Below are 13,478 nucleotides of genomic sequence, written 5' to 3' on the forward strand. Positions count from 1 at the left end.
TAGAAATATAATCATTTTATCACGGCGTCTGGAGGACGATTGGCGGAACGGACATAAAAAGTTATTTTTACCCAGGTACTCTGGGTCTCCCATTGTAGTTAGATGTGTTCTTGTCTCAAATTATCATTTGATAGGAAGCCATAATTTCAGCAACTAGCTGAAGCTGTTCTTTCGTTGCAAAATAGTTGCGAGCTATATCTAAAGTTATAACTCTAATATATTATACAATGCATTCAACATGCTTTGTATGTAACGTGTAGAACAAACCCATGCTACATTAGCCATAAGATTGACTTCAAAACCATTATTATTGCTTTTAACTTGTGTTGAAATTGTAATGGTAATGGAATACTGATCACGAAAAGAACTTTTGGTTAAAAAACATAATGTAAAATATGTGATATTCACTTAGAATATACAACATCTTGAATGGAATTCTTGGATTGTTTATTTTTAGACCAGAAAGAAATCGTGGAAATTCCTTCTTATGGATTAGGATGGTATATATTCAAGATGCATAATCAAAGATGGTAATCATGAGATTTTAATTCTTGTTTTGAACAAATAAAAAAATTTAACGAATAAATCTATTCAATCAAGCCAAATCAATATAATTGAACGTTCTACACTACTCGGCATTTCCTTATTATTGTGTTTCCAAAACATAGATTTCATATGATATCGATTTTTTTTGGCCGTCGTTCGGTACATTTTCATTATATATCTACTGTGTAGAATAACGTACAGCACATTTCGGCGCCAAGTCATTCTGAAGAGGCCTATAGGGAGATTTGTGACCGGTGCGAATTCCAGTCGGTCACAGAATGCAATCCAGTCACGGAACAGCCGTCTTGTGTGTCACGATCCATATGAGATAGAGCGCCATTGTTGTCAGTGCTTTCCTTTGTAAAAACGATGACGGGGACATCCCCATGGGTAGGGGAACAACAGCAGCCACATAAACGTCGGAAAAACGACTTCAGCTTTATACAGCAAACGCAACAAGAAAGTACTTTGATGAACTCGCTTCGGAAGTTATCATTCAACCAACCATATATCACAGGATTGGTGCAAGCAGAGCTCAATACAAGCATATGGCAAATTTTGTAAGCAAGGTTTATATTTAAATGTTTGAAATGACTGAATTGAAATTCTGTCAAAATATTAAACAAATTCAAAGGAAGCCAACTTAGAGCAAACACCACGGCAATGAGTGACAAAGTGATGTTGGTTTTACGCTTTCTCCTGGATTGTCGCTCGTTTTTTCGTTTCTGGAAGCTTGTTCCCGCATGGTTCTGATTAACCATACGGTACTTTAATTTATTACATATTCTTGCATGGGCTATTATGACTATAGCTATTGGTAAAATATACTGAACAATCATAGAAGCAACAGAGTAGGCACCCTTTTCTTCCATTAATGTTATATCCTCAACACATCTGAAAAAGTAAACATCGTAGCCTATAACGGGCTGTTCCACTCTATACACTGCAAATATTAATAACGGACTAGACATAAAAAACGATATAATCCAAATTGAACAGAGGGCCGAGGCCGCACCTAGTTTTTTCATACTATCTTTTGTTGGGTAAACAATTACTTGAAAACGGTCCAGTGCAATCGCTGTGATACTGATCGTTGAGACAAACACATTCGTACCTTGGCACATAACAACGAATTTACACATAAATCCGCCTAGAAACCATTGCTGGTTAAGCAAACGATACAGATTAAGAGGCTGAGTGAACAGGCACAGAGTTAGATCAGATATAGCGAGATTGATGATGAATATATTTCTCGGTGTTCGCATGTGAGGGTTTTTAACCACCACGTAACACACCAGACCATTGCCAACAGCGCCAAAAATGATAAGGACTGCAAAACACGTGATAAAAATAATGTCGGTATACTCCGTGACGTATGCTCCACTTTCGTCTTGTATTATCTCCCAGACCAGTCTTGGATCCATATCTGTCATGTTCTGATCTAGCATCTCTGATCCGTTGTCCGTGATCACTCTGTAAGTCGAGTTTTCTTGCGACACGAAGGAAGATCGTTCTTTGTCCAAAATGGTAGACTCCATTTCTTTTTCGTTAAAACCTGAAAAGTACAATAGTAGTTGTGATTCGAAATGTGAATAAACTCATTTCATTTTAAAACATGTAAAATGCCAAATAGCAAAAGTTTATGTTGAGATACGTCAAGTTAGGAACGGTTAAAAAGAGCATTTGATTGTCACATACAACTTGGCCTGTCTGATATTAAAATGCTAAGTATGCACGTCAATAACAGCAAGAAAATATGAGAGTAATTGTAGGGTTTTCCTAATTGGATGTTCTGTCCTGTGTTAACGTAAGCATATCATCCCCATTAATTACACAATTTGAACCATTTTACTTTATCATACGCCTCATCTGCTGAAATAATCGTAAATAAGATTATTATACACGTAGGCAATAAGAGTGGAATTGGTAGTCCAAAGCATTATTAGTAATTATCTATAAGTCTGCACAACAATGGCAACTCCCCATTGATGTCGGGTCTTTTTTCCCTACGATCCAGATGATCGAATCCTGGCTTTGTATCATAATATTCAATATTTATACTTCACTAAAATTAAAGGATTACCCATTTGCCTAATCAACCAATTACGTAATTGAAATTCCAAAGTAATTTTTTTTTGATCAAATTGAAGTAATCTCAGGTATATGTGTAGAGCGTTGAGGAACAGTGAAAGGTATATATTGGCTAGGAATAAAAGTAAAACGTCTTTTCTCATGTACCAAGTCCTAGATTTATAAGTGTAAAAAGTTCATGACTGTTTTTCACTGGAAATACAAAGCCTTTGGAAAAAACACATTTCAAAAGGAATTACAATCCCAAATTATAGACACTCCCCAAACGTAATGCGTTGTCAGATTCACTACAGTAAAACAACAGCCATATTGAAAATCAAACCACGTACAGAAGGTTGACGTGTGCCATACTTTATGTACGAAACACAATCAATAAAACGATTTTGTTCACTACGCTCGACAGTCTTTTTAAAATTAATTACGCAATTGTTTAATATGTATAATCCTTTCCAAGATTGTTTAAGCTTGGGCGAAAATAGCCAATGGCCAAAATAAGAGTTAAAGTCGGTTGTCCGTTAACAACAAAATTCAGCAAATTCATAAATTTTTCAGTATGGAAACCCCTCCTTGGTATAAGATATTTCCTTTAATTCCTAAACAACTATTTATTTCCTAAGGAGACCTGGCCCTACTTGTATAAAACATCTCAATTTGAGATTTCCTCAAGTCCAGATTTTCCTTAGCTAATATCTCCTTGAAAATATCTTGTATGAGAATTCCTCAAGGAATTTCAGGACATCCTAGCCGATGCCTTCCTCCTGTTCTTTGAGAAAATTTTATACAAGCCGTTTTTGAGGAGATATCAGCTGAAGAAAATCTCGACTTGAGGAAATCTCAAGTTGAGATGTTTTATACAAGAGGGGCCTGGAAGAGACCAAGAGCTGAGTTCTGCTCACTGACCGTAACATACCAGTGTCTATTTAATTTGAAATACGTAGTGTTTACAAGTTGTTTGTATTTGACAGGGTGGATGTAGACATCTGTTCCTACCATCACACCACAATAGCAAACACACTCACCTCGTATACATAATGGTGGTCACACTTAAATAACAATAGCCGTTCATAGAACGTTAAACAATATAAAAAAGAAATTAAAAACATGTACATGACCCTTCACAATTCAAATATGCACAAGGGAGAAAGGATTACCTGCCTGAAAAAAATCCATCAAGGACTGATTGAAAGCGATAACCAACGACTTTTATTATCCAAGATATCCGTTTATCGGCCCTTTTTTAAAAATCGGTCCAATAATAAACGATGCAAAAGGGGGTTTTGGTATATCATAGTTGAGAAAATTGCAAAGAGTACTTCTCAGGATATTGCGATAAGAAACTTTTTCATACTTTTAAAATCGAATATGTCCTGCTGACGGCCGTTTTGCTTCTCTAATAGATCTCAAATTTAAACAGGCAAAACTGTTAGGAATTTATATATGAACCACTTTTTGGTAAAAGGTGGTTATAAGATACGGTGAAACATTTACAGTAATACACAAATTCAATGTTTGTTTTCTGTGGCTTAGAATACTGTAGACTGCGTTATTATATTCCTTTTGATTGGGTCATTATTTTTTCAATCGTTCCCAAACTTAAACATGCATGACGTTAGATAAACACCTATCCAATACTTTGGAAAATCAATACGCATCACTTTTGCTACAAAGGTTCGATTTTAGAGGTGTAGTACCTAGTTAAAGACATAAGCATTCATTCCTACGGTTTACTCAACATCATTATTGATTTCCCCCTAGTAATTTTTTTTTTACATTTTTATGTTTCTATGATTTGTCAAGGTAAGAAGAATCTATTTAGATACAGATCTAGATTATGAAAAGGTAAATTTTATTGACGATCAATCGGCAGATTTGGTCCAGAAAATACCAACATGTCAACACAATCTGATCTAGACTCAGATCCAATAAAACTTAGATAAAATATGAACAAAAGAATGATTTACACGGAGACTCCTGAAAAAGTAAAATGAGAATAAAATTAGGTGTTCTGGAAGAGTAAGCGTCTTCTGCTTCATCGACGACACCCACCATGTAAATATTGGTCAGTTCAAGTACGTAATACCATGTTCCCAAATAAGAACAAGGTATACCACAACGGAAACAATAGGCAAACCATAGAACATTAAAAACATCCATCTTCATATCGCACAAAGAAATAGAATATTTCTCACTAATGACCATGCAACTTTCCTATAATTTTCATTAACCGATATCTACCGACATCCTGTGTAACGAATTGGTACGTCTGTTGTAGCGTGTAAAACCGAGGCAAGGTAAGAAACGGACTTCATGTCGTTCAATATATGGTCATTTTGTTGTTGTAGTGTGCGAGCTTGTTTTCTTTTAATATTATAACTTAACGTCCTCTTAGCATATAAGGCCTCCAGGTATTTTAATTTGAGGAAGAGATCGTGTAAGCTACTCTGTGGAATTAAAATTGACTGTATAATGCAATCACACTGAAACATATCATTGAAGGCAGCAGACAACCCTTCCGGTCATATTGTACTAACAATTGGTTTATATGGTCATGTACATTTCCTTTATTTGACTCTGTACTGAAAGTAGTGATCACAAAAGTACTATTTTTACCAAGGAATCACTGCCTTGCTCAATCGGAACCAATTATAAGATATAATGCACCGCAAAAATTAAAAGATCTATTGATTCCTTGTTTAAAGTGGTTTTTTTTATAAGTTTGGATTTATTATGCTTAATAAACTTAATAAGTTGTATGGTCACATCGGGACTGCTTTTCTATTTATTAGAAGTGATTGCGTGTGTTGAACGTAATATTAGTAAATGATGAATTGAAGATTACCGTAATAACAATTAATTTTGGAAATGAATAATATAATAATTTGACACTTTTCTACTGTTTGTTGTGACGGTTGAAATGAATTTTGAATTTGCTTTGTTATTTCGGGCGACATTCATTAACCCAACCACTATCGTTATTAGACATTTTGTAATATCAAATTAGATTAGATATTGACCTCCTATTATGTAAACACACTGTACAAACCACACGAAGATATCCCAGCTTCTTGTTAATTCACCATCACAAAATCATTAAGAAGTATTGGAAACAGTTCACAATACGATATTGTTGACTTGCAAATCGCATCGTAAAAAGTTTTTTGTCCAAATACTTTGCCGGATTTAGTTCATGAACATTCATCGGAGCCAAATACAGATAAAATTACATTTAAAGGGGGCAGTTGGCAATTAATCCAAATTATAAGCAATCAACGTTTGCTTCCGAAAACCTTTGGAAGGTCGCTTCGCACTACTAATAGATGTAGATTACTTGCAAATTACTTCAAACAGCATTATTTACGCATTGAAAAGGAGCAAATGCCTTTTAGAACCCAAACTGATCCAATTTTGGAATTTAACATCAAGATGGATCAGAGATCACGAACCCCCTGATACATCAGCTTGAGAGCCTGTCTTGCTTAACACATTACAAACACATCAGACATTTGTCGCTTTGATGACGTTATTATCCTCAAGTGATTAAATATTTGTCGCTTTGATTACGTTATCATCCCCACGTGATTCATTTACACACAGCCTAATCAATATTGTAATTACTCTGTATTACGTCAACTGTAATAACATTGCTTCATCTGATGTTGTTTACGTCACTAGCTCCCAATACCAATGTACACATCCATAAATTAAGAAGAAGCAAAGGATCAGCAGTGTGTGTTGGTGAGAATTAGGATTGGAGATCTTACTTATAACTTGACGATCATTTTAAATTTAGATATGCCGGTTTCGTTAAAACATACTCTGCCTCCAGAAGTTTTCACATCTGATGACAGGCGACATGTTTTCCTAAAGAAGAAAAGAGTGCATTTTGATTCATGACAATACATTTTTTGGATTTTGTTTTGATTTTGTGAGTTTGTTTATTTTTTTAAATATATTTTAACTCGTTTTCTTGTTTGTTTTTAATATCCTTGGATGGATTTAGACAGGTGAAGAATGTCTTAGAGGTTCCCTTATTTGCTAGTTCGGTTGACTTCTGATGTCAATGGCAGTTCGAAATACCACTAAATATACTCAATTTTTCTCATTTTTTTTTTTTTGGCAATTAACTCACCAAATAGAAAATCATTATAAGCTAATGTGCGAGACCCGAGGGGAAATTCCTACGCTATCTCTAAGTGGCCTAAAAAGTTACAAATCGTGGGCCATCCATTGTATATCAGAACAAGACGTCGTTTGGGGGGACTTAATTAAATCTATGACCTCAGTTTTTGTGCAAAATTATTTATTATGTTACCGTTTTGTTTGTTTCGCGGCTGCTCATTGTTTTTTGTGTATTATTTTCCAATATTGTTGTCCCTGTTGACACCCGTCTTAATATGAACCTAGTTTTTCCGAAACTTAACAAAATCAAATTATTCGGAGCACGATAAAAACTTCGCCTTTCCTAAAGAAAATACACGCAGCATAGCACACATGTAGCTAAAGGCAATGTGCAAACGCGCGATCCATTGTGGTTTTCCTAATGGCCCTAAATATATCATTACAAGGTTTCTCGCAGTTTGCTGTCCGTAGGGTTCGGTTTAGATTTTTATGCTTCAATATCCTATCATCAACAATGGTTGATCAGAGATGGATATTTTTCTGTATGCGTCAATCGCAGTATTTTGAGGATACTGACAATTTTGATAATGATATATATAGTTTGTCATTAAAGTCGTGTAAGATCTTTTACTGTTTGCCCCGCATAAGTATTGTTTTTTTTTTTTTTTCACATTTCCAAACGTTTACGCCAAAGAACTTTTTGTGATGAGTAACGACAATTTGTAGCTTGTTTGTTTTACCAATATATCACATAGCATTCGCTGCTTACCACATTGGTTGAACTTCCGGCGACCTAGTATTATTGGAATCTGCTCAATTAATTCAGATATAAATCATGTGTTATCGCATTCTGCCTTTGAAGGAGCAAGTGCTACGGATATAATTGACAAACTTCCATTTCAAAGGTACTTGCGTGAGGAGAAACACTAGGCGCCATTGTCATTACCAATAGACCTATCGGAACACCGGTTGCCAACATAATAACATACATATTCAGATAACAAATGGTAAATTGACTTTGCTATCAGTGATAAAGACACCAAATCATAAATAAGTACCGATTGTCTCTGGTAATTCATACTTGTACTGCAGTAATGATGCTGTCTTACTATTAGACATTATCGATATTTCATATCGAATAACAGAAAAAAAACTCTTGCTCAGAGCTATTTCCGTCCTTGCAACAGCTGACTGCATTTTCTACAATTAAGAAAAACGAACGGAAATTTCTCGATTATAATAAACCTCCATTCGCTAGCATTTCACTGCACAATATACGGACAATGAGATATTCCATTCCCTCTAACAGTAAATTAAAAAAATCCTAAAGCATAACCGCTTGCCCGAGTGGGCAAAATGAGTGTACAAGATACGATGGTCATAAGACGGTCTCTCTGTGTGCGATAAGTTTGCTTGTAGGACGAAAAGCACAAAACTAAATGAAATGATTTCCCCTGAATTTGGCTAAAACATCTCTTGTTGTAGTAACAGATTAGCAATTTTTAGGACACAATTATCAATTCCGTTTCAGTAAGGTCAGACATACAATGTTTCTTGTTTCCGGATTTTCTGTCTATCCTAACATTTTGTGCCTACTTTTGCCGGCTATTTTCAAAGAAACACTGTCTAGGTAAAATCTTACTCATAAAAATCATAAAAGATAATCCTTTTGAAATAAAACGTTTTTCTTACCTAATCACCCTTATTACTTTTTCAACATGTTACAGGAAACACAACGTCCGTTAGTGTTTGGGACATCAGACTTTGTTTTCAGTACATCTTGAATTGTCAGTAAATACAATTTATTATCGCATGATTTATATTGTTCAAGTGTAGCTGAATTCGATGAATTCAAATTCAATAGAACTCGATGAACACGGACTCTCATAAAAAAAAGTACACGGAGAATAAGACCATGTGTTTCGTGGTAAGCATTGTGATTTCGTTCTCTTTTGTGTTTACATGTTGCAGTTTATTCAATGGCATGTTTCCATTATGACGATTTTCGTGCAAGAAGTCGTCAAGTAACGGACAAACTAATAATACATGGCTTCAAAAGGTGCAGGTTAACGAACAGTAGGAAAACTTTACGGTCGTTATAGTAATATTATTGAGAAATTTCCTATTTCTTTGTGCGATATAAAGCTGGATGTGGGTGCTCGTTTACATTGTTCTCAGTTGCGAATACGACATTACCTACTTGGAATGGCCAAGATTTAACAATAAATTTGTATTTATAGGTGCTATTATCTGAAGTGTCTTTTGAACTATGTTTACGCGCACGTAAAACACCACTAAAGTAAGATCCTAGTTTTCTTTAAAATCTGTTGGTGAGTTGGATGGATATTTGCGCTTCGTTGAAGTTTTAAAACCAATTAATGGAATGTTTACGGCTTAATTGTAGTTGATATGTTCTATCTTTCTTCTGGGTTTTGCGTCTTCATAACTTCAAGGATCATATGAAGGCATGTGGGAAGGGACACACCACGAGCGGAAGGCAAGGAGAAGACAAGGAATAAATGAACATATCAAGATTCTAAGTGTTGTAGTTGGGCAGTGGATTTAGCTTTTTCTTTCTTTATCAGGAGAGACAGAAGACAACCTCCATATATGGAGAAGTCAACTTTATTTCTACTGAAGACTAATATATCAAACATCATTTCCATTCATTTACAGTTTGGTTGGACATTGTGCAGAAGTATACTTATCCTAACCCAGACACATGCTACATTTGTAACCAAAATATAATTAATTTCCAACACATTTATTCAAACCTGGGATTTCAGAACATTTTGTCAGATGAAAGTTGATATTTTAATCACTGATAGTGATGACATTCCATCTCATGTTGGGACGTGGGAATATTACTTTTCTTTCACCAGCATCGCTTATCTGCAAGAAAACGGGATGACGGGTTTATTTCTAAAGGAGTTCGTAACTTTGGAAAATAATAACCACATGAACACGCTTGGCTAGAAAGATCTCTTTTACTCGATCGTTGGAGCACTAGTCTAAAACGCAATGGATGAGATCCCTGGCGGAGGCATTGAAAAACATGATCTATCGGTCATTTATACTGACAATAGAACGAGGCTGTTATGTTGCATTTACCATCCCATGCATCTCTAAGTGTCAAATAGTACCGTTTCTTGATACGTTGTGGTCGTTGGAAATAATTTACAGATATCCTCACGTAAGCGAACGCTCAAATCAATGGCCAAAGATAATGCTGTATTGAGGCAAACCACACATTGAATCTCAGTTTAGAATAAAAATGGATTAGATTTGCAGGAATCGCTTCATTGATTGATAGAAAGGTCGTTATCAAAATAACAACAACAACCCCAATTAATACCGAACCTCAATCTAATTATCAAATTGTGAATCCCACATTCGATTCAATCCAACACGATCCTTACATCAAACACGATATTTGTTAATGTTTTTTTAGTGTACAACGTGCAATTTGCAAGCAAATTCAAAATCCTAAAATTTGTGTTCACTCGTTACCTACATACATTTGCTAGCATCACAATTTTGCTAAATTTCTAGACAGTAGTTAAAGATGTGTAAATTTTTTTCTTTGTCCAAAAGACAATCGATTAGAAATCGAAACCACGGATGGTGCTGTCTGTCATCCGTCATAAAATTTACCATTTAAAACTTATAAACGGACATAGTAAGCAATGCACACACTCCATTGCATTTGACCTGTATGTTTTTTTCTATGTCGATTAATTCTAGACCTGTCGTGTCCACCATTGGTAAGACTTGGGAGTTTTTCTTCATTAATGGACCGTTAAAGAGATCAGAATTTACCTGTACAGTTATAAACCATATACAAACAGTTTATGTACCATGAATGTAGTTTAGAAATCCACTTTGGTAAGACTTGGGAGCTTTTCTTCATTAATGGACCACTAAAGAGATCAGAATTGACCTGTACAGTTATAAACCATATACAAACAGTTTATTTACCATGAATGTAGTTTAGAAATGCACTTTGTATCTTTTAGTGTATGTTGCCTTACCTCCGAATGTCATATTGTTTTATATATAGTGCCGAAATCTTCAAACACCAGGTCACGAGATGAACATCGGGTAACTACCAACTGTCGTTTCGTTAAATTTAGATACACATGTATCATAAATTGTTTTTGAACATTTTTGTTGATTAACAAAATGATTCGATTATACTTGTAGGAAAACAAAATACACTATTATACGGATATTAGAGAATGACGCAGGGATAATGTTATCCTCAAGAGGTTGTCAATTATACACTTCTCAAAAATGTAATGTCTGAACCATTCGAGGTAACAATAGTGGATTGACACTCGACAACGAAAAGATAGCTTATTGATAATGCAATTAAGGTTTTTCAGCTTAAATTTATATTTGGTACCATAAACGATTTCATAATTCAATTAAACATTGAAGTTGTTGGTCAATCTACAGATATGATACCATTGCTACTTGCTATTGTTTGTCTTGATCTGCTTCCTTCTCCTCTCTACAGTTGTTTGCCTACCGTATAGTGGTGGTATGATTTGTAAAATGGGTCAGCAATTTTATAGTACACAACATAAATAGCACCTTTAAACACAAATTTGTGTTAGATTCAGTAGAGCAAGATTACGAAGAACCTGAATTTTCAATCATTTCATCAATGTTTTAGGTAAATATTGTACATTAACCGTAAACTTACAACAATCAAGCAGACGTAAAAAGTAATCCTAGACTATTGATTCGTCAACACCCAATTATTACCGGAGTAATAACATCACTGGATTGAAGTGATGGTCTCTACCAGGTGTCATCTCTTCGTCTGTAGTCCGTTATAAGTGTAATCAACCGGGACATCCTACTATACGACATGTCCCTTGGGTTCGTATTGCCAGACCTGGTCGATATTTATCGTATTTAACGTAGTAACAGGGTCGTGTAGCTACCTCTGATTTGTCATTAATACGAGCTTCATGAATACTTGAGATGACAGGGATATATGAAACATGACAGATCATAAATTACCTGGTAACGTGTTTACCAAAGAGCACATCTCTATAGATTCAAATTGGCCTCAGACCGAATTATGTTCCTTCAAAATTTTAATTTTATTGAACTCGCCAATTGCAAACTCTTTATAATGCTGTTTTGTGGCTATATATATTGTACATTTAAATAGTATGTCTCACAATATCTAATGCACAAGTGCAGGCTTCTTTTTCATTTCTGGTTCAGGCTAAATCAAAAGTGGAGTCAGTGATTGAGACTGCCTCCCGATCCTACAGCATGACCTTCAAGTATAAGATTTACAAGCCGGCCATCATGTATAATCACCAATGTTGTTGTAAGACGGTCTATTTTATCAAACTTGACCGAACAGTCTATCATAAATAAATGTTTTACAACAATGTCAACATTGTCTTGACAAGAAATCAAAATACTTTACACTCGATCAGTATTTTCAGACTAAGGAACCGATGGATATTCTGGTTCTAGATCTGTCATAAACTCTTGTTCAAGGTCATGCATACGTATTCCTACATCATTTAAGTAATATTTATTGCATTCTTTGTACAATTAACGTGTATTAGAAATATATCTATAAAACATTAACAACTGTTCAGGTGTTAGGGTGTAGCAGTCTTTCAAAGAAGAATCAAATGTAGATACAATGTATAAGAATATATCCTCTGAATCAAAGTGAATTTACAGTGAAGAAACCACATATTGCTTGCTACGAGTATCAGGAACTTACGTAGTAACCCCAATGTATGTACAGAAAAATAAAACAAATCCATAGATGCTATTCCACAATTTCCTTTCTAGTAAATTTACTTTTTTTATAAAGTCTTTAAATCATAGACTTATGATAAAGAGACGAGTGTAATACTTGGCAATCTTGTAATGATTGGCCTGTAGATATTAACTGCAGATATTGTGCTCCTTGGTAATAATTTTTGCCGACGACTATAGCCTTTTGGTCGATTGATGTACTTCTCCTACCGTGTATATATAACAATCAAATAAAATTGTCGTGTAAGGATACTGCGGAACTGCTGTTTAGGCTGGTATAGCGTTCTGCACACGTAAATATTCATTCACGTAATGAAATAGAAATTTCACGTGCCATGTTGATAAATTTCTAACGAATTTATCGAGACCCTGCATGCTGATTTGTGTTTCTAAGTGCCAGTATGTATTGCGTTGTCAATGAATTATGTGTTACTGGAAATATGGGAAAAAACCCACAATAGACCAATACAAGATTGATATCTTTCACGGATATTAAAGTAGAATCGAAAAGGATAATAATTAACTGCAAATAAAAATAAACTTAATAAGCTGTAAAGTTAGAGATTTACTTTTTAGATTTCAAGGATCACTTACCACCATCAATGCCGATTTCGTACAATTAAAGACAAAATGAATGATATTATCTGAACAATATACAATAGTACAATATTACTTCTGTTAAACGTTACGTATGACACGATATGCTTTATACGGTATGTATAAGGGAGAGTCCATATACTACTGAATATACAATAAATATAGGTTTACATTTTAACCTATTAGTTTCAGTCTAGTTATCGAGTGTTATTCTAAACCAGGAGAGCTATATTTTGATAACATCAATTAGTGATGTCACGTCTGCCAGATCTCTCAAGTATTATGAAGACTGTTCATCATTCTGAGTTACTCCCTCCAGAAGTTTT

The 13,478-nt window shown here is 34.8% G+C and overlaps 1 protein-coding gene across 1 annotated transcript; it reads right to left on the reverse strand.

Moving 5' to 3' along the window:
- Nucleotides 1-779: 779 nt before the first annotated feature.
- LOC132556568 (neuropeptide F receptor-like) lies at nt 780-2,084 on the reverse strand. The gene has a single exon (XM_060220981.1). It carries the CDS (start codon nt 2,082-2,084, stop codon nt 780-782), a length of 1,305 nt encoding a protein of 434 aa, XP_060076964.1.
- Between the last annotated feature and the right edge of the window lie 11,394 nt (nt 2,085-13,478).

Source organism: Ylistrum balloti, unplaced genomic scaffold, assembly GCF_031769215.1.
Source record: "Ylistrum balloti isolate Yb309-2 unplaced genomic scaffold, AGI_CSIRO_Ybal_v1 Utg370578, whole genome shotgun sequence".
In the NCBI taxonomy this organism is placed as follows: Eukaryota; Metazoa; Mollusca; class Bivalvia; order Pectinida; family Pectinidae; genus Ylistrum; species Ylistrum balloti.

What these genes read in the sequence shown, in the direction of transcription:
- LOC132556568 (XM_060220981.1), bottom strand. Translation starts at nt 2,084, where the DNA reads ATGGAGTCTACCATTTTGGACAAAGAACGATCTTCCTTCGTGTCGCAA.